The sequence below is a fragment of the Enhydra lutris genome, unplaced genomic scaffold (genome assembly GCF_002288905.1).
Source record: "Enhydra lutris kenyoni isolate GAN:26980312 unplaced genomic scaffold, ASM228890v2 scaffoldscaffold23, whole genome shotgun sequence".
Lineage (NCBI taxonomy): Eukaryota > Metazoa > Chordata > Mammalia > Carnivora > Mustelidae > Enhydra > Enhydra lutris.
Window position 1 is genome coordinate 13,163,214 of NW_019154107.1, and position 20,778 is coordinate 13,183,991.

General features: G+C 39.7%; 1 protein-coding gene across 1 annotated transcript in view; it reads right to left on the minus strand.

Moving 5' to 3' along the window:
- The window catches only part of LOC111150534 (dystrophin), a 2,087,545-nt gene that overhangs the window by 294,848 nt on the left and 1,771,919 nt on the right, over positions 1 to 20,778 (minus strand). The window contains exon 60 of the mRNA XM_022508030.1: positions 19,793 to 19,939. Coding sequence (XP_022363738.1) covers positions 19,793 to 19,939 — 147 coding nt within the window. The remainder of the gene's footprint in view (positions 1 to 19,792; positions 19,940 to 20,778) is intronic.

Below are 20,778 nucleotides of genomic sequence, written 5' to 3' on the forward strand. Positions count from 1 at the left end.
ACCAACATGGTATCTACAATCCTCTAGGGTCCAGAACTACATAGGTGAAACACTAGCTCTTGCCTTGGCGAGTTTATTACAGAGTCCCAGTTTGGAGAACATTTGGGTGAAAGTGAGGTTTACATTTCTAAGATGTGGGTTTCTTAGTGGTCAACGTGAATTCCTGATCTTTTATATTCAGAATGTGTTTCCCCTACCTCCTTGCCACAGCTCCAGTCTGAATTCCTAACCTCTTAGACATTCTTGACTCCTACTATCTGGCGGCTGCAACACCTCCAACAGGATTTCAAGAACCCCTCTCAAGTAATTACAGAGGTGATCATGCATTCTTCAACTCTAGGCTACATTCTCAGAGGCCAGATGCCTTCCTGCTGAACTTGAACCTGCTCATGCCCATGAGACTGCCATGAAAGCAGCAATTAGTTGGTTATAAACCAAACACGTATTTCAAAGTCTAAAAACGAAATTCTGCTCATTCAAAGAGAAATAATCTAGAACTCTAAAATATTTAACATTAAATGGTCTGAAATCATCAATGTTCTTTCAGGCTGAATGAAAAAAATTTTTTTATTGTGTTATGTTATGTTAGTCACCATACAGTACATCATTAGTTTTTGATGTAGTGTTCCACGATTCATCGTTTGCATACAGAATGAAAATTTTACGTTAAAAATTGTTTTTAGATTTATTTGTTTGAGAGAGAGAGAGAAAGAGAGAGGGAGGGAGAGAGAGCGGTAGGGGGAGAGTCTTAAGCAAACTCCACACTGAGCTTGGAGTCTGACATGGGGCTCAACCTCACAACCCTGAGATCATGACCAGAGCCTGAATCAAGAGTTGGATGCTTCACAGACTGACCACCCAGGCGCCCCACATTAAAAACTTTCTGTCCCCCATTTTCTTGGGCCAAAGAAGCTAAAAAGGTAAAAACCATTGTAGTATAATATAATTTATAAGTGACAAATGTAAAAAGTCAAAAGGAAATTTGAGAAAAATATTTCATCGTTTCCTGTCCCCCATTTACATCTACTTCATTTGCTTAGATATTATTTATTTTGTCTCCGCTCCCTTCCCCGCAGTATACCCGATACCTCATTGGTTTTGGACCTCTAATCACCTTTGGTTGAGTCAGAGTTCCCTGAACCTCTAAGCATTTGTTTATGCTGTCTCTTCTTTCTAGAAAACCCTTCCATTTTACCCCCTCTACCTTTTGAAACCTTACTCATTGCTTGAGTCTGCGCTCAAATGTCATCTTTGCAGCAAAACTAATTGTTGACTCTTCTGCACACTAAAATCACTTCTTTCTCCCTCACATCACTAGAGGGGTCTTCGTGGTATCGTTTGTAGTTCATGCATCAATCATACTGGAAAAGAATTTGTATCATGGATATCTCTGTCCCTACTGCCAAAAAGAAGGTCTACGGTAATGCAGTCACTTAAAATTACTGAGCTGATTTTCAGGCCATAGTGATTTTCAGACATAAGCGTCAACCAAAGAGTGACTTAATTTACTTGCTTGCTCTCTGCTGTGGGGGCACCAGCTTGAGTGGCACTGGTCCTAGCTTCAGTCTGAGAAACTCGGATAAGTGTGGCATGTGAATGGGCTGGGCAGCGTATCTCATTAGGACTGAAAGCTCATGCTGTAACCGCCTCTGGAGTTACACATCCAGGCACACATTACAGTCATCTTTAAGAGACTGGGGGCTCTTCAGACTTCCACTGCAAGCCTAAGAAGGAAGGTATCACAAACTAGTTGCTGCACTCAGTAGGAGAGCCTCTGTCAGCGAGAAGGAGAGTAGTTCTGAGAATGGCATGGTGTCTGCCATTTGCCTTTGTCCTGTTGTTCAGTCATATTTCAGTCCTATGACTGCAAATCAGAATAGTCTGAAAGACCATGTCCTGGAAGGGATGCTTTCTGCAGCAGAGAAGAGAAAACCCAGCACAAAATGGCTTGACCTGTCAAGGAGCACACAAGCAAGGCTGCTCCACAACTGGGTCATTGGGAAGCACGATGGTCTCATCAACACTCAGGTTCTTCCCATCTTTCGACTCTGCCCTCCTTAAGTGAACTCACCACACAGGCAACCACATGGCTTCTCAAGTTCTGGTTCCTTTATTGATTCATTCAACAAATATTTACCATGTTAGGACTAGTTCTTAGATGCTTTGGATATACTAGCAAATAAAAGACAAGATCCTTGCCTTCACAAAGTGCACTTTCTCATGGTGGGAGGCAATTAGCCAAAAGACACACACCGAATATGCTAATTCTATAGTTATGGAAAGGAGTAAAAACGTAAAAATGGCTTGGATGTTCCTAAGGCTGTATAACATATTGCTCTAGAACTTAGCAGCTCAAAACAAAAATCTGTCACTCTTGTTCCTGGTTCTTTGAGTTGACTCTGCTCAGCTGTGTGTTTTTTGTTTGGGGGCTTTCATGTGTTCACAGTGAGATGGCAGTTGGAGGTGGCAGGATCTGAAAGTCTGACTGGGATGGACGTCCCAGATGGGTTTCTTTTTGCTCATACACCTGGTGCCTCACTTAACCACCTGACCTTACAAACCACGTTGGGATACATAACTCCAAAAGTGGCTACAGTCTGAGCTTTCTCTCTATCCCTGTGAGGTACACTGCTCATCCCACTAATTTGCCAATCTTACCTGAATTTCTCCGACATAAGCTGGGACTGGTGCCACTCAAGCTGGCATTCCCACCATGTAGCAAAACCCAAACATCATTCAGCTGGGAGCTGGCCAAGCATTTCCTTCTCTTCATGTAGCTGCTCCATGTGGCTAGCTGAGTTTCTCCCAGCAGAGTGGCCTTACAGCAGTCAGGCTCCTTTCATAGCCACTCACTTCCCCCCTGAGTGGATGTTCCAAGGGACTGAGATAGAAACCGCAAGACTTCTTCTGATCTGGCCTTGTGTCCCGCACTGTCATTTCTGCTGCCTGCAATTCATTCTACAGGGCCAGCCCCGATCCAGTGAGGGACAAGACAAGGTGCACTGTGGGCATGATTCGTGGTGGTTGTGGGGGTGGGGGCCTCTTTCTGGAAGCACCCTAACAGGGTGAGGGGGCTCAAAAGGGCGAGGTAGAGCTGGTTGCTGTTCAAATAGGGTGGTCAGTTTTCAAGGAGGTTTCTTTAAAAAGTTGAGATTTGAGCCAGACTTGAAGAGTGACAGTTATTCACACAGATATCTGGGGGTCGGGGGTGGGGTGGGGAAGAGCATTCCATGTATAGGAAAGTAAGCACAGTGTCCAAAAGGAAAAGAATATTGGTTTAAGCTCCCTGGGGGAAGGCTAGCCTTTCTCTGATGCTCCCTTGGCCGACTTCCCTTTTTATCTTACTGCCTGAAACTGTATAAAATGCCCAGGTCGATCCTTGCCAAGGAGGCTGGGACCACCAGCTCACCATGAACTGGGTCAGTACAATCAGAGTGCACTCCCTAGGGCCGAGGCATCCCTTGAGGCACAGGGTCACCAGGGGCCGGGTAATTCCTGAACAAGCCAGGTCTCTGCTGGCAAGGGAGAAGGGTGTGTATGTCCACAACAGAGGCAGTAGATTCGCAGAAAGGGATATATAAGAGTCTCTGTTGTACCCAGGAGATTAAACAATATTCCTCTGGGGCCAAAGAGAGGACAAGTTATCCCACTTTCCCAGAGATAGATCCTGACTACCAGCTAAGATTTCTCATGCTTGGCGTCGGAGCAGAAAAGGCTGGAAAGGAAGAGGGAGTGATTAGGATTAGCATCTAATTTGCCCAGCAGGAAAGGGGCCACTATCCATGGAGAAGGAAAGAGCTTAACAGAGTATACTCAGCAGATGGGCAGCAGGTAGCACTCAGGAAGCAGAAAGGTCACTCTGCAACCAAAATTCTATGTACGGCACAGAAATGTCCAAAGATACACGATGAATGATGGACTTCCTTCAAGAGGCTAATGTTAGAATTCCTGAGTGCAGCACCATGACTATGGCCCTGAGGTGGCTTTATAGCCCCTGACATCTAAGAGTCTGATGGAAAAGCCACGCCCGAGAACTGGGGTGCCTGCCTCGTCTGCAGGAATTCAAATTCTTTTTATATTTCCTAAGTGCCACATACAGTAATCCACCCACATGTGAGTTTTCTGCATTACAAGAAGACAAGGATATTAAGAAGCAGTTCAGCAAATATTTATTGATGGGAGCAGAAGTGAATATTTGGAAAGACTCAGTCAAACTGAGATAATAAAGAAACGTACGCTATAATTCAGAGGAAAGGAATGCCAAAAGCAGGGGATGAATCTGAAGTTCATGACTATGCTTTTATATCACTTTTTCCCCTTGCTAGTATAGGCAGCTATTGTTACAAATTATTATATTTGTAGAAATTGGTTCCATTTTAACCAAGGGATGCGAGTACAATGCATCAAATGACTACAAGACAGACTAAAACAATTTCGTTGCAAATATAGAAGAGCAAGAGTTACCACATCTAATCTTTGGAAATACCTTTTCTTTTAAGGACTGGAATATTTTTCTCCCCAACACATGTAGAGAGATTTTGGTCCAGTTTTGTTTGACCTGTGTTTAGTGGGAACCCATGAGATGTAGAATACTATAAAATATGAAGAGATTCCAGAAAAGAAGAGAGGCCCTCTTTTTGCAACCCAGCAGGGCAGAAAGGATTAAATTCTCATAAAGGATGAATAAATGTATTAGAAAAGATACTGCATATTCAAGTTCAGAAAAGTGAAAAAAGTTGAGCAAGCTTTCATAGACATGAACTATGGTTCTAATAATAGAACTTCCATTTGTACAGCATTTACTAGTTTCTGAAGCCCTTTTACAGACTTGCTCTCATTGTTTCACATGGACCCTGCAAGGCTGGCAGGGTTTGGATAAGGAATCCCTTTTAAAACATGTTTTAGAATGCAGAATATTTAGACTGAAGAATGCCTTCTTAAGACGAAAACTCAAGGGTGTGTGAGGAGAATATAGAGCAAGTTTTTGGCTTCAGTTCCATTATTAACTAGCTTTGTGAACTATGATATATCAGGTGATGTCTTTGTAAAATCAAGGGTTGGACTTCTGGACATTGCGAACTAAAATCCTCTGAAGTGATGGGCGGTAACAACTTTATCTGGCCATCTTTCCTAAAAAGAAACCTTATGCATGGTAGCACACTGGTTATTAAATGATATAGTATTAAGAACAATTAAGTAGAACCTGTTAAAGAATGACTGTTGAAGTGTATGGTTAGGAATATTAAAATATTCAGTAATTCCATGCAATAAAGCACGTTGACATATTCAGCGGTTTTAAAAGATTCAGCAGCTATACTGCTGGCTGATTGATGCTGGGGGCACCTTGCTACCTAGCCTTGGCTTCAGGCTCTGATCAGACTTTTTAGATACAGACTAAGACCTGAGGCTTAGCCAACTTGATTGAAAAGGCAAGGCCCCGAATACAACTAGGCAAAAAGTATGATGGCTAGAGTATAAGGCAATCACTGGTATTGCAAAAGGAAAACCAGAGTATGTGCAATGTTGGTAAGTGAGTAATAGCATCTCTATGTCTGAAGGATTGCACATTATCAGCTAATTACCTATTTTCTTCTAACATTCTTTGCACATGATCTCCAAATCAAGAAAAAACAAAACTGTGCTTCAAAAGATACTTTCATACCTCTGCTACTAAACAAGATGGGGTAATAAGGACCAAATTTACCCTCTGTCTTGAAATAACTCCAACATGGATGAATGTATGCAACAATGGAGTGTAAGACAATGGACACCAGGCAAGGAATGATAGTGACCTCTGAGAGATAGAAAACATATGAGGTGAGCCCCAGGACCATCCTAGCTTGCTACCTTGAGAGAGTTTCCGGTTCACAGTGTGGCAGAAGAAGAACCCAGAAGGATCCTGGCAGATTCTGAGGGTTGAGAATGTGGAACTGAGAGTCACAGAAGACTAAGTTAGCTAGAGTTCACAGGAAAGGAGCCCAGAGAGCAGAGTTTCTCAGAGGCAGAGAACCCTGGAGATACAAAGGAACTGGAACTCCCATACACTGCTGGTGGGAATGAAACGGGACTCCCTCAGGTATTCAGCAGAGTAGTACTTAGCATGTATGTGGTGAAGAATCACCAGGAGGTATCAGAGACAATAGGGTCCAGCATTCATATGGCAGGAAGGAGTGCCTGTTCCTTACAAGTCATCCTGGAAACTTCATGTCTCACAGGGCCTTGGGTAGAGCACACGGAAGGGTCTTGCCTCACTAGTGGGGGATAATAGCCCTATACCATCAGTCTAATCCCACCTAATCTTGAAAGACTCCAAAGGATTGAACAATTGTACACAGTTTGGAAAGGGAGAACTGGAAATCCACTATTGAGAGGTTCTTATACCATATGTGACGTGGTCTCAAACCACTTGAAGGTACACTATGATAAGTTAAAGATGTATGTATACCATAAACCATAATGCAACCACTGAAATAACAAAACAAAGAGTTTTGTATGGCATATAGGTAATATGCCAACATAGAAGATAAATGAATTCATTAATTCCCATTAATTTAAAGGAAGACAGAAAAAGAGGAACAAGCAAACAAAGAACAGATGGGATGAAGCAAAAACAAATAGCTTGATGATAGGTTTATACCTAACCACATCAATAATCACATTAAATATAAATAGTCCAAATATCCCCCAATTAAAGGAAATCAGATTGGATTTGAATAAAATCAAAATCCAATTATATGCTGCCTACAAGAAATGCACATTCAATACAAAGACACAAATAGGCTAAAAATAAAAGGATGAGAAAAGTTCTACCATGCCAACAGTAATCAGAAGACAGCATTAGCCATTAGGGAAATGCAAATTAAAACCACAATGAGATACCACCATGTAGCTATTTAAATGGCTAAAATTTTAAAAATTGACCACAGTCAAATTTTAGAGAGGATATAAAGGAACTGGAACTCTCATACACTGTTTGTGGGAATGTAAAATGGTCCAACAACTTTGGAAAAGAGTCTGGCATTTTCTTAATGAGTGAAGCACATGCCTACCACAAAATCTAGCTGTTCCTCAAGAGAAATGAAAACAAAGTCCTTTCAAAGACTTATACATGGATGTTCATAGCAGCTTTTTCTATACAGCCCCACACTGGAAACAACCCAAGAGGCCATTAAAGTGTGAATGAATAAACAAATTGGAGTGTTTCCATAAGATGGAATACTGCTCAGCAACAAAGGGATTAACTACTGATACATGTAACCACATGGACGAATCTCAAGATTAATTCTAGTGACTGAAAGAAATGAGACCAAAAAGACTGTATATCCCATTTATATAAAACTAGGAAATGCAAATTCAACTGTATTAATAGAAAGTAGATCAGTGGTTGCTTGGAGGCAGTGGAGGGCTGGGAGGGAGAGATTACCAAGGGGCATAAAGAAGCTTTTGGGGGTATGGTTATATTCACTATTTTGAATGTGGTGATGGTTTCTCAGATATATACATTTTAAAAAAGATTTTATTATTTATTTGTCAGAGAAAGAGAGAGAGAGAGCTCAAGGAGGCAGAGTGGCAGGGAGAGGCAGAGAGAAAAGTGGGCTCCCCACTGACCAAGGAGCCCCATGCGGGACTTGAACCCAGGACCCTGGGATCATGACCTGAGCCGAAGGCAGCTGTTTAACTAATTTAGCCACCCAGGTGTCCCTCAGATATATACATTTATCAAACTTACCATTTTGTACATTTTAAATGTGGATGTGTTAATTATACCTCAAGAAAGCTATTATCAGAAAGGGAAGGTACGAAAACACTAATTCAGGAAGATATACATACCCCCACGTTCACTGCAGCATTATCTACAATGGCCAAGACATGGAAACAACCTAAGTGTCCACTGACAGATGAATGGATAGAGAGATTGTATATACACAATGGGATATTATTCAGCCATAAAAAAGAATGAAATCTTGTCACCTGTGACAACATGGATGAACCTTGAGGGCATTATGCTAAGTGAAATAAGTCAGACAGAGAAAGACGAATACCATATGATCTCATATGTGCAATCTAAAAAGAAAACAAACTTACAGATACAGAAAACAGACTGGTAGCTACCAGAGGTGGGGGATGGAGGGTGGATGTGAAATGGGTGAAGGGGAAGGGGGTCAAAAGGTCCAAACTACCAGTTATGAAGTAAGTAAGTCACGGGGATGTGATGCACGGTGTGGTGACAATAGTTAACAATAGTGTATTACATTTTTGAAACTTGCTGAAAGAGTAGATCTTAAAAATTCTCATGAGAACAAACAATTGTAACTAGGTATGGTGATGGATGTGAACTAGACTTACTGTGGTGATTATTTCACAATATATATAAGTACCAAATCATTATGCTGTATACTTGAATATAATGTTATATGTTAATTAGACCTCCATTAAAAAAAGAGGTGAAGAAAGGGAATCTATTTTTATCTAATTTCCTCCAAAGGTAACATTAAGTATGTTCCATGTTGTTCAGAGCACACTGATCATTAACTGCTGATAAAAGTCTAGGATATGAGTGAATCTGGTTCACCATAAAGGAAAAGATAAATATTTAATTTTTGGTCAATTACTTCTTTTTTTGGAATCTTTGGAAAATTCTTTAAGCATTGGTTAACTTTATGAATCTACAGATCTAGGCATGAATACTGTTTATTCAGAAATGATAGTTTCATTTCCTAATTTTTCCCCTGTGGTACAACTTTCCATTTATTTTATAGTTTTTAATAACATTTTTTGCTTCATTTCATGCATTCAGCAATTCGAGAAATACTTACTGAATGCCTACTACGTAGACACTGCCACGTGTCAGTAGATAAAATGCTTAGGGTTCCACACTGAGCTGCCCCTTGGGGACCGGAGATAGACTTGCAATAAATCAATCAACAAACACACGTTGCTACAGATTTTCATAAGTGCTGTGAAGAATTCAAACAGGATGCTCTCTGTGATACAGTGTGATAAGAAATCTTCCAATGTGACTTAATTATATGTTAACTCTGCAGTCCATTACTTCAAATGATTCCTAGTTATTAAATTTGCACAGTAGAATTTTACTACTCTGTTTATGGTTAGTCACAAGCTCCAGGCCATTTAAAATAAAAGCTACAGATGAATGGAAAAGCCCTTGTGTGTTCATCCTGTAGGCTCTGGTTAAATGGCTACTTTCTCTGGGAAGTATTCCTGATCAGCCTTCCCTAACTCCCACTGGTCACAGCAACACACACACACACACACACACACACACACACACACACACTACAGGTCCTCACTATATGCCCTGCATTTTTCTCTCATTATACCTACCACGATTTGTAATCATTATATGAGAGATTTTTCTTTATTAATGAGTATCTTCCCAAGAAACTATAATCGCCATGAGGGCGGAGACAGTATCTGGTTTTTCCACAAGTGCATGCCTATTATCCAACACAGAGTCTGGCAGTGGGTAGATGGCAGAAAAATATTTATTGCATGGAAAATATTTATTTAATGAAGGAGTGTTTCTGCTCATTTCAGAAGGAGTTTGGTGATGAAGTTTTCCTGGTACTATAGATGAGAGATTCTTTCCCTCTCTCTCTTTCTTTTTTTAGAGAGAGGGAGAGAGAGAAAGGGAGAGAGAAAGAGAGTGAGAGGTGCGGGCAGAGGGAGAGGGAGAGAGAGAAAATTCCGAGGGTGAGGAACCCCACGCGGGCCTCGATCTCACAACCCTGAGATCATGGCCTGAGCTGAAATCAAGAGTTGGACAATTTACCAGCTGAGCCCCCAGGTGCCCTGAGAGATTCTCATTTTTAATCTGTGAATGATTCAGGTTCTGGGTTAAACGATCTATTCCTGAGACTGGTCTGAGATTCATATAATCATCCTACTTTAAACCCGCATTTCCTAAACTCTTGATGTAGGTGATTTCTGACAAATTAATAAATGTGAGGGGTATGTCGTGTTTTTTGTTGAAAGAGCTGAATTGTAAATGAAGAGGAAATACTGTCATGTCAGTCTCGCTTTCTGTCAGAGAGGAGGCATTGTATAGCTGGTAGTTCTCACAGATTCTCCATCCAGATTGCCTTGGTTCAAATCCTGGCTCTCTCACCAGCTACTGAACTCAGACAAGCCACCTAACCTCTTGGTTCCTCATTTTCCTCATCTGTAAAATGAAGATAAAAATAGAATCTACTTCCTAGGGTAATTGTGAGGCTTACAAATGTTAGTACCGGTAAAAGGGCTGGGAAAAGTGAATAGCATGCAGTATTGCCACATAAGTGCTCATTATTAATTTCAGTAATGCATAATTCTCATTAAATTAAACTCTTCTCAAATCTCTATCATGCAAACTCATTGGCCAAATAAAGCATGGCCGTGTGTAAAAAGAGTATTTCTAACAGAAACACCATTTTCTAATTTATTATATTTTTCACCTACATATCTACCTTTGAAACTAATGAATATGTTAATTGAGAGAATTTATATCCAGATGACAATTATTTTAAGGACCTCAAAGCATTGATAAAAATAAAAAGAAACTCTAAGATAGACTATAGTAACTTAGAATTCACTCTGTGGCACTGACCTTTAAACACAGCAATTCTGAGTTTCATAAGCCAGTTTCTTACAGAGTTACTTGTGGAGTAGGCTTTAACATTCAGCCTTTCGTATGGTCTGAAAGGGGGTTATTTCTAGAGGAATGTGCAGGGCAGGAGGAGAGGGGGAGTCTTTGGGGTGGAGATGTGGGAACAGCAGCCCTTTGAGTGCTGTGCGTGACGTAGCATGGGAAATGGGAGAAGCTGCTGGCCGAGTGCTTCACACGCAGCAGGACAGTGGGAAAAGCAAAGAGCCAAAGAGCCAGGGCAAACAAGTGCCCCAAACAAGGGCGGGGCGGAGGCAGGCTGCAGCGGAGGAGGGAGGTCTGGCTGCAGAACGAAGGACCCTTAAAAGAATAAAGAATAAAGTAGGGAAAAATTGGGGGAAGGGCAAACGTGGGGTTGCAGGAGAAGAAAGAAGGGAAAAGAAAGCATGAGCATAATGAAAGTTTTAAATACTCTTGATGATATGCGTGTTGCTGAAAAGGAATGAGCGGTACTAAGAAAGGAAAAGAAATATGGACATCCATAAAGCTGCTGTTTAAACATTTAACAGGGGCACGTGACATGTTTTAAAACAATACAATAGCTATATGGATTACCACAGTGGCTAACTTCACAGCTAGCAAAAACAGTTCCCGATGAAAACACATCAGGAATTAAGGAGTACAGAGAGATCATGCAATCAGATAACCTAACTTCATGAAGGTCTGGATTCACTTTATAAAAGCTCGCAGAAAATTAATATGCCTTTCATTCTCTTCAACCAGTAAATATTTCTTTGACTTCCACTGGCTTCATTTTGTATCCCATATAATTTTTTTTTTGGTAACACCCCCTACATCATTCACTTTTCTCCCTCTAGTCCGACACATCGCAATGACCTCTTTTTTTTTTTTCCCTACAGCAGAGAATGCCCTTGAAAACTAGACTGGTCTTTGGAGTGTGGAGGCTGGACTCTGGAGCAGCTGGGTCAATGCTACTTTCAAGGTTACCTAGGCAATCGCAGTGTCATTCTTCTTAAATAAAGTACAATTGGCTGTAAAAACACTGGAAGCCACGCTGGCTGAGGTAAATGTCCGTAAGGTTGACAGTACACATTGACCTCAGTGTGTTCTAAGGGCCAGAGCTCTCCTGGGCTTTTGAGAGGCACGCATTCCTCATTCCTTCAAACCTTTAAAGGAATTTGTGCACTTCCTTTTTATTTATTTATTTTTTTAACAGAGATGAGGCTAAACATAAATGGTTGCTCTCTCCTCACTGAAAAGATGTTTTCTTAGAACTTAATTATCCCTTTTTAAATGGGTCATTCTATTCCTAATGTCAACAAACCCTTCTGTGAGCTAGCCTTCTCTAAAACAAACACATTCTCTCCTTTTTGTTCTCCTCATTTCCTTCCCTTTCAGCTTTTTAAAAACTCCAGTCAGGGGACGCATCAAACTTACCATTGTAGTTGAAATATATTTACTTACATTTAGAATGCGTTAGGGTCGTTTTTCCTACAGCAGTGCAATATTTTTGGATAGTGGATTCCAATATTTGCAAGCGCGTGGATCCCTTATTAATATTCCAAGAACTAGAGGATCCCTACAGGATGGAAGTACTACTTACATCTCAACAGATTCTCCCAGGACCTCGATAGAAAGACGGAATTGCAGGGTTCACCTAATGCCTCCTACATCTTGGGGCGGGGGAGGGGTGGTGGTGAGGGTATTTTAATGAGCTCTGCAGCTGAATCTCATCTATGCTAGCTTTTTGTTCTAGACCAGTACTATCCAAAAGAAACATAATGAGAGAGGCATGTGCCATTTTAAATTTTTTAGTAGACACATTAAAAAAAGTAAAAAGAAACAGTGTCCGTTGTTTTACTTGAAGCAACAGGCTCACTTTGTTCATCTTCATGAATAATACCCAAATATGAATAATCATAAAAACAAAAATGGGTGAAATCAATTCTAATGATATATTTTACTTAGCCAAATACATAAAAATATTATCACCTCAGCATGTAACCAGTATAAAAATATTATATTTTTGGTGCCGAGTCTTTGAAACCTGATATGTATATGACACTTAAAACATATCTCAATCCGGGGCGCCTGGGTGGCTCAGTGGGTTAAAGCCTCTGCCTTCGGCTCAGGTCATGATTCCAGGATCCTGGGATCGAGCCCCGCATCGGGCTCTCTGCTCGGCAGAGAGCCTGCTTCCTCCTCTCTCTCTCTCTCTCTCTCTCTCTCTCTCTCTGCTTCTCTGCCTATTTGTGATCTCTGTCTGTCAAAATAAATCAATAAAATCTTAAAAAAAAAACAAAAAAAAAACCATATCTCAATCCTACTAAAAGGAATCTATGAGAAGTTTCCCTTCACCCTCCTCTTTCTGCTTGGAAGACAAGTTAAGGGCTTGGGTTTCCAGGTTGCTGTAGCACTGTAACACTCCTCTAAAACAGAATTTTCTGCATGGCATTAGGCTTATTTTCCACAGTGTGACCATAAACTTTTCAAAGTATGTTACAGAAGACACTTTTTAAAATCTTTTAAGGTTGGCCATATCTGGCCAACTTAATGTAGGACGATGGTTCTCAGAGTGTAGTCCCTGGATCAGCAGAATCAGCCTTACCTGGGAGCTGGCTGGAAAGGCAGAATGTCCAACTCCAGGGCTAGACCTACTGAATAAGAAACTCTGGAAGTGGATCCCAGTGATTTAATAAGTCTTTAGGTGATTCTGATGCTTATGAACATTTGAGAACCACTGATGGAGGAAAACACATTTCCTTTGAGAATGGCCTCAGTCTCATCATTTTCTCCTGGGTTCTAAGGTCTAACCACAGGCAGAATCATTTTGGGTATTGTTAAAGAAACAACCAAAAAAGGACATGCTAAGAAGACATTGGTAGAAACAACCTTTGCCCAACCAAAGGGACTGAAGTCAGATACCCTCTCCTTACCCTCAGTTAGTAATAGGTCCACATTATTTGTAAGAGCAGATGGCAGAGCTCACTTAGGCTCCCTGCCTAGAAGGGACCCCGTAATGCCAAATGCTTAGTACAGTAGCCTTAAAAATAAAGAAAAGAGTCTGAAGAAAACGCTCAAAATCTGTCAACACATTGAAAGGATCAAATCCTGTGCTCAATGATGAGAAGGACAAACACATATATATAGACAGCAGCCTGCTTTGAAAACCTATCTCACCAAAGTAAAGATCATAAGCTGCTCTGCTGGAATTTTTAATTTTTCAATTAAAACTCCGGTTAAATTTTTAGAAAACATAGCCATGCAAATATTTCTGTTGGCCAGCTACATATGATCCCATGTCCTTCCACAGTCTTACTCGTCTTTGTTGATTATGTAGACCAAATTCTTGGTCAGACAATACTGAAGAATTTATAAGTCAGAGTTCTGAAAGGTACCACTTTTATAGTATTAGTGTCATAATAGCATATTTTTTTATAACATGGAGAAAGAGTGAGGCATTATGGAAGTATTAGGAGAAAACCCATCTATAAAATTCTTCCTAGGATGGCATAAGCAGGAAAGGGGATTTTGGTTAGGATGTCCTTGGACCAGATAGGACGATTACAGTGTCTGCTGGGTACACAGGGATGTACAGAAGATGAGGGTCTAGATCCTTGAGAGAGAAAGTTAACACAGATGTGAAGATGGAGTATATAATTATCTGCATGACTTCGGAAGAATCTTAGGAAACCTTTAAAAGCATACATAATTCATGATACTGTCCTTAAACATATTTAAAGAATATCATGCCTAGAAATATCTTCGTGTTCAATATTTTTCAAGTGATTACATTCCAGACATCCCACAGTCAATAAAGCATGTACTCTTTATATTAAAGTGTATTTGCAGTTTCTGTTGCTCTTCATGGGTTTACTCGTAATGCAGAGAAACGGTTAGAACATCCCCTAGCGGTACTTCCCTGGAGTAGAATATCCCCTATAGTACTGCTGCTTGGTGAGTAAAGAGCATGATTATGTCGCTATACATATACCCATTGCTTCAACATTAGAAAAGTTTATCATCAGTTTAATTTTCTTCCCATTTGGTTTTGATACTCATTTCCATTGGGTCAAATATTAGCATTGGTTCTGCTTTCAGAACTAATTCATTAAAGTAACTTTTGGTTGATTTTAAGATGGTAGCTGAGTTCTAAAGACAATGAAGAATGTAATGCTTTAATGTCTTATATTTGAAACTACTGGTGGGATTTTAAGGGGTACACTGAGCTGGGCTCATTAATCCATTGGTTCGTAAAAGGGAGATTTCAAAGTTAATATCCCTGAGAATTATTCAAAAAAGGGGAGAAGCAGGGAAAGAGTGAAGTATTTCATGCCCATGATGCCCTAACTAGCTTTCAAGTATGACTCTGTGAAGTCCAAACTAAACAGGACTTTGATAAGAGGAAACAAGGGGTGGGGGGTGGGTGGTCACAGTTCCGAAGAGAGGATTCACATGTTGACTGACACAAGCTTGTGACTGGGACTGTGTCAGTTTCTGTGTCTAAGTCTCAGACTCCTTACATGTAAAAGGGAATAGTGATAATATGTAATTGTAAGGCATCATCATTATGTTATGAGGATTAAATGAGGGAATGTACATGAAAACTCCTCCTCACTACAAGGAATGATGGTTTCCTATGCCCAAAACACATTGTCACGTGGTCTAGGGCAAACATTTTAACCAGTGAGTCCACTCTGAGGCAGAAAATAGGATTTTATTCTGACAGAGTTTCAAACAGGGAAACCAATGTCTCTAAACTTCTATTTGTGCATTCCAAATAAATTCAGAGCTCTCTATATTTTGATATACAGATAAATCACAACTGTGTCTTACTCTGCTGTTGACCTCATATATACATGGTTTATCTGTTTCTATCATTTTGACTGATATTACACACAGCTAAAAAAAACAGTATGGCTTTCTTTTAAAATAAAAATTAATGGGTTGTCTAATTAAACCCAGGATATTCTGGTATCAAGTAGATAGAGCCTGGTACTGTGTAACTCTCTTTCTTCTATTACACTATTTTGCCCAAATTTAAGAGGTTTTCTTAGGTTTATATGTGCCTTCCCACTACTCCAACTCTCTATTTCTTAATTTTTCTCTGTCTTTAATTTGTAGACAAAGAAGCAGAGATGAATTTGTACTAATTTTTCTAATCAAGATGTCATAACTGACATAGCATTGTAAACAACTAAATTTTTTATTTTTTCTAGAAATAGAATGTCATAATGATGATGGGCTCCAGCTTCCCTCCACAGATGGTAGGTGATTCTTTGGTCAGTTACATTCTTCTAACTGTAAAATGTTGTTAACAGGGCATATGACTTGCTCTGCCAGTAATGGGGATGAAGTTATTTGATGTGAACCTCATTTCTTGGCTTTGTTCACTTTCTGAACAAGGACTCCCATTTATAATATAGCAGGTTGGTTACAGTTATGGTCAAAGAAAGAAAATGGAATCCACTTGACTCAATTATGTGCAACCCCAAACCTTGGATTTATCAGCTTTCTGCTGAAAACACTTTTCAAGCATATCCTTAAGGTCATGTCCAAAAATAGCAACATGTGAAATTTGCCACAACAAGAGCATGTACCATGAACTCAGCGAGCTGTTTAGTATGAGAAAGCTGTGTATATGTGGGCTTGGGATGAGGGGTTTAAAAGTTAAAATGAAAGAAGGAAAAACACAATTCCCCATGAGCCACGTCTATAACATGAATAGAGGAAGCCACTGTATTGATTCTAAACTAAATTTTGTCATATGCATATCTCCTCCCCAGATATCCAGAAATAGAATCATAGGATTGAGCTGGATATGACCTGAGTCCAAATGGATTGCCTCATTTTATAAATGAGGGAATTAAAGCTGAGGGAGGATAAAGGCTTTTTCAAGATAACATGGTCAAAGAATGAGCTTCAGTTTGAAGTCAGGGCTAAAACTATTCACTCCAGTCCTTTTTTTACATCAACTCCTTTAATGTTCTTCCCTATATTTATAACCAAGTCCTTATTCATTTTAAGGAATGAGCAAAACTTAGGCTATTAATATTTTCTCATACTTTACATCTAAATAAAGAGTGCTACTATAATGGCTCACTTAGTACTGATCTTTAAAAACTTCCCTTATCAGGACACCTGGGTGGTTCCGTCGGTCAAGCGACTGCCTTTGGCTCAGGTCATGATCATGGGGTCCTGGGATCAAGTTCTGCATCAGGCTCCCTGCTCAGCAGGGAGTCTGCTTCTCCCTCTGATCCTCCCACCCCCATACTCTCTTTCTCTCTCTCTCAAATAAATAAATAAAATCCTAAAAAAAATTTCCTTATCAGTCATAATCTTTTGATCTCATCTCTAACTTTAGGTGCCATGATCATAAATCTCATACTACATTCTGAAGGCAAATGTAGCATTTGGCTTTTTTTTTTTTTTAAAGATTTTATTTATTTGACAGAGAGGGAGAGAGAGAGCATAAGCAGGGGGAGCAGAAGAGGCAGAGAGAGAAGCAGACTCTCATCTGAGCAGGGAGCCTGATGCAGGGCTCAATGTCAGGACCTTGGGATCATGACTTGAGCCAAAGGCAGATGCTTAACCGACTGAGTTACCCAGGCACTCAGCATTTGGTTCTTCAAAAGAAATTTTAAGATACAGTTCAAGAGTGCTTGAAAAGAACAAATGTGGCCACTGTTTTTCCCAAGACATTTATTACTTTCCTTATTTATGCTTAAAGTGAAAAACATACTCTTCCAGTCCCGTCCACTTATTTGTAGAGCATAACAAATAACATGGAGGACATAGGGAGATGGAGAGGAGAAGGGAGTTGAGGGAAATTGGAAGGGGAGGTGAACCATGAGAGACTATGGACTCTGAAAAACAATCTGAGGGTTTTGAAGGGGTGGGGGGGGGGAGGTTGGGGGAGCCAGGTGGTGGATATTAAGGAGGGCACGTATTGCATGGAGCACTGGGTGTGGTGCATAAACAATGAATTCTGTTTCGCTGAAAAGAAATTAAAAAAAACATACTAAGGATGAAGTTGATAAGGTTTTTTTAAAAAATTTTTTATTGTTTTTGCACCACATCCAGGGCTCCATGCAATCCGTGCCCTCTCTAATACCCACCACCGAGGTTGATAAGGTTTTAATAGTACTTAGCCACTATGAAACTAAGAGACATAGAAAGGCATGTAATTGCTTAGCTATATTGCTTGCTTTAGTCAATGTCCCTTATAACAGTCTATCATACAAATATTTCAAAACTATCCATCACAACAAGAATTACATTATAGGAGATCTCAAGAGGTCTTGAATTTGGAACTTGTTTTTATGAAAGATCTAGCAATTCTTCAACAGGACTTTCAATCACACCGCTAAATGGACTGTCAATATGAAAAGTTATCTGCTTTATCATTTTTTTCCTACTAAAACACTGAAAACAAATATTTTTAAATTCAGTTTCCTCTCTGTTCTCAGAAGCATACTGTCTGCACCCTATGAAACTGGAGAGGGAGACAAAACAATTTTCTAATTCCATAGTAAAATCAGTTTGAGGGTTTTGGGGTATTTTACACAGTGTCCCTCACGTGGGGAACACAGAGACACACACTACATTTTCTGAGTTCTTATTATGAGCCAGGTACTGTACTAACAACTCTATGTGAACTAATTTGTTTACTATTACAGCAAATATGTTAGAGACGAGAGAACTGACAATCAGAGAGGACAAGTGGCTTCAAGGTCACTCAGTAAATTTGATTCCAAAACTTGTATGCAATAATAATAATAATCATTATAACTGCAATAACACCAAGAGCTAGAATTTATACAGCATTTACTATGTAACTATACTGTTCTAAGCACTTCCCACATCTTTTGACTTACTTGTCCTAATAATAGACTGGTATTTTAGAAACATTTAATATCCACATTTTCTTCAGATGAGAGACCGAAGAACAGAAAGCTTAAATAACTTGCCCAAGGTCCCACAGCTAGTAAGTGTGACCTTGAGCATGCTTCTGGTCCTATATTTATTAAGCAAACCTATGAAAAACCTTAATATATAGGTTTGGGATAGGATGTTCTTTTTATATTTTTTTAAAAAAAGATTATTTATTTTTGAGAGAGAGAGAGAGAGAGAGAGAGAGAGAGTGAGTACAAGTGGGGGGAGTGGCAGAGGAAGCAGGAGATGGTCCACGGAGCAGGGAGCCCAACTCTGGGCTTGATCCCAGGACCCTGGGATGATGACCTGAGCCAAAGGCAGACGCTTAACCAACTAAGCCACCCAGGCGCCCACAATGTTCTTTTTTTCTTTTTTAAGATTTTATTTATTTATTTGACAGAGAGAGAGAGAGATCACAAGTAGGCAGAGAGGCAGTCAGAGAGAGAGGGGGAAGCAGGCTCCCTGCTGAGCAGAGAGCCCGATGCAGGACTTGATTCCAGGACCCTGAGATTATTACCTGAGCAGAAGGTAGAGGCCTAACCCACTGAGCCACCCAGATGCCCCCACAATGTTCTTTTTTTTTTCTTATTCTTTTAAAAATTGTTTGTTTGTTTATTTATTTATTTATTTTTATTGTCTCAGAATCATTTATTTTTTTACTTTTTAAAAAAATTTCTTTTCAGCATAACAGTATTCATTGTTTCTGTACCACACCCAGTGCTCCATGCAATACATGCCCTCCTTAATACCCACTACCTGGCTCCCCCAACCTCCCACCCCCCGCCCCTTCAAAACCCTCAGATTGTTTTTCAGAGTCCATAGTCTCTCATGGTTCACATGTCCTTTTAAAAAAGATTTTAGAATATGTCTTATCATTGACTGTTGTTTGAATTAGGAATCCAAAGATAAAGATGTTTAAAGAATCCAAGCAATAATAGTACAAAGTAATTGTATGATAGTAAATAAGTCCTTCTGTCATGATTCCACACTATTTCCCATATTTATTGCAAGATATAGGAAAGACTAATTTTAAGCTGTTTAAAAAAAATTATTACTAGTAGGTCTGAAAACATTTCTGTAGGAAGTTACTAAATAGTATAAAATACCCTACATTCACAAAATATTATCCAGAACATCACACAAAGAAACTACTTTTCTTGTACCTTACAAACAAGATTTAGCCATATATCCTCTTGTTGTATCAAGGAACTGCAATGCTCATAATGTGCCTACCTGCAGAAGCTTCCATCTGGTGTTCAGGTCTTCCAGGATGTTGAGGTTATATGGTGACAGCTGAATGCCCAGTGTAGTGAGTTGACGAGCAAGGTCATTGACGTAGCTGACATTCTCTTTCAGAGGTGTAATTTCTCCTCGAAGTGCCTACGTGAAATAGTCAAGGGCAAGTTGGAAAATGAGAACATTTAAAGCAAAGAAACAGACACATGGGAACTACAAGATATCTTGTTCTGTTTAGGGTGCAGTTAGTGACATTTGCTCTATTACAATGCCATTGCAACTATGAACACTTGTGAATGGGTGAATAATAATAATAACTAATATTTATAGAGCATTTCTTAGGTGCCTAATCCTGTGATAAGCTCTGTCCACTTAATGATAATTTTTTTCCTACAAAGTAATCCTATGGGGTATAGTTGGAGAATTCTCATTTTACATGTGAGAAAACAACTTGCAGAGGTTTTATCTTGCCAAAGTTTTAATGGGTCAAAATGGAGGAACCTGTGATACATAACCAGGGTTGCCTGCCTCCAGAGTACATATTCTTAGCTATTATACTATAACTTTCCAAAGTAATTCTGAATTGGCAAAGTAACAAAAAAATACACTGCTGGATTCTAAATTCTATGCATCATGCAACCAGAAATGGACCCTTTTTTAAAATAATAAAAATATATACTCAATCATGAGATACTATATTCACACTTTGTACCAACTGCATAATAAATAGATTCATTTAGAGATTAGGGTATTTTGTCAAGCCCTAGGAATGACTGGTCTCCTGGTATTTTAGTCCTTGTAGCAATGGCTTAGGAGAGCTCCCAAGGGGCTTCTCTACTGTCTCTGAAGCACTAGAATGGGATTCTCTGATGCAATGCATCATGACAATCCAGTGAGTAGAAGAACCCTGTGCAGATATGGGGAGGATATTACCATGCATCATATCTACCCTATTAAGATGACATTTATGGATCTTTAACATG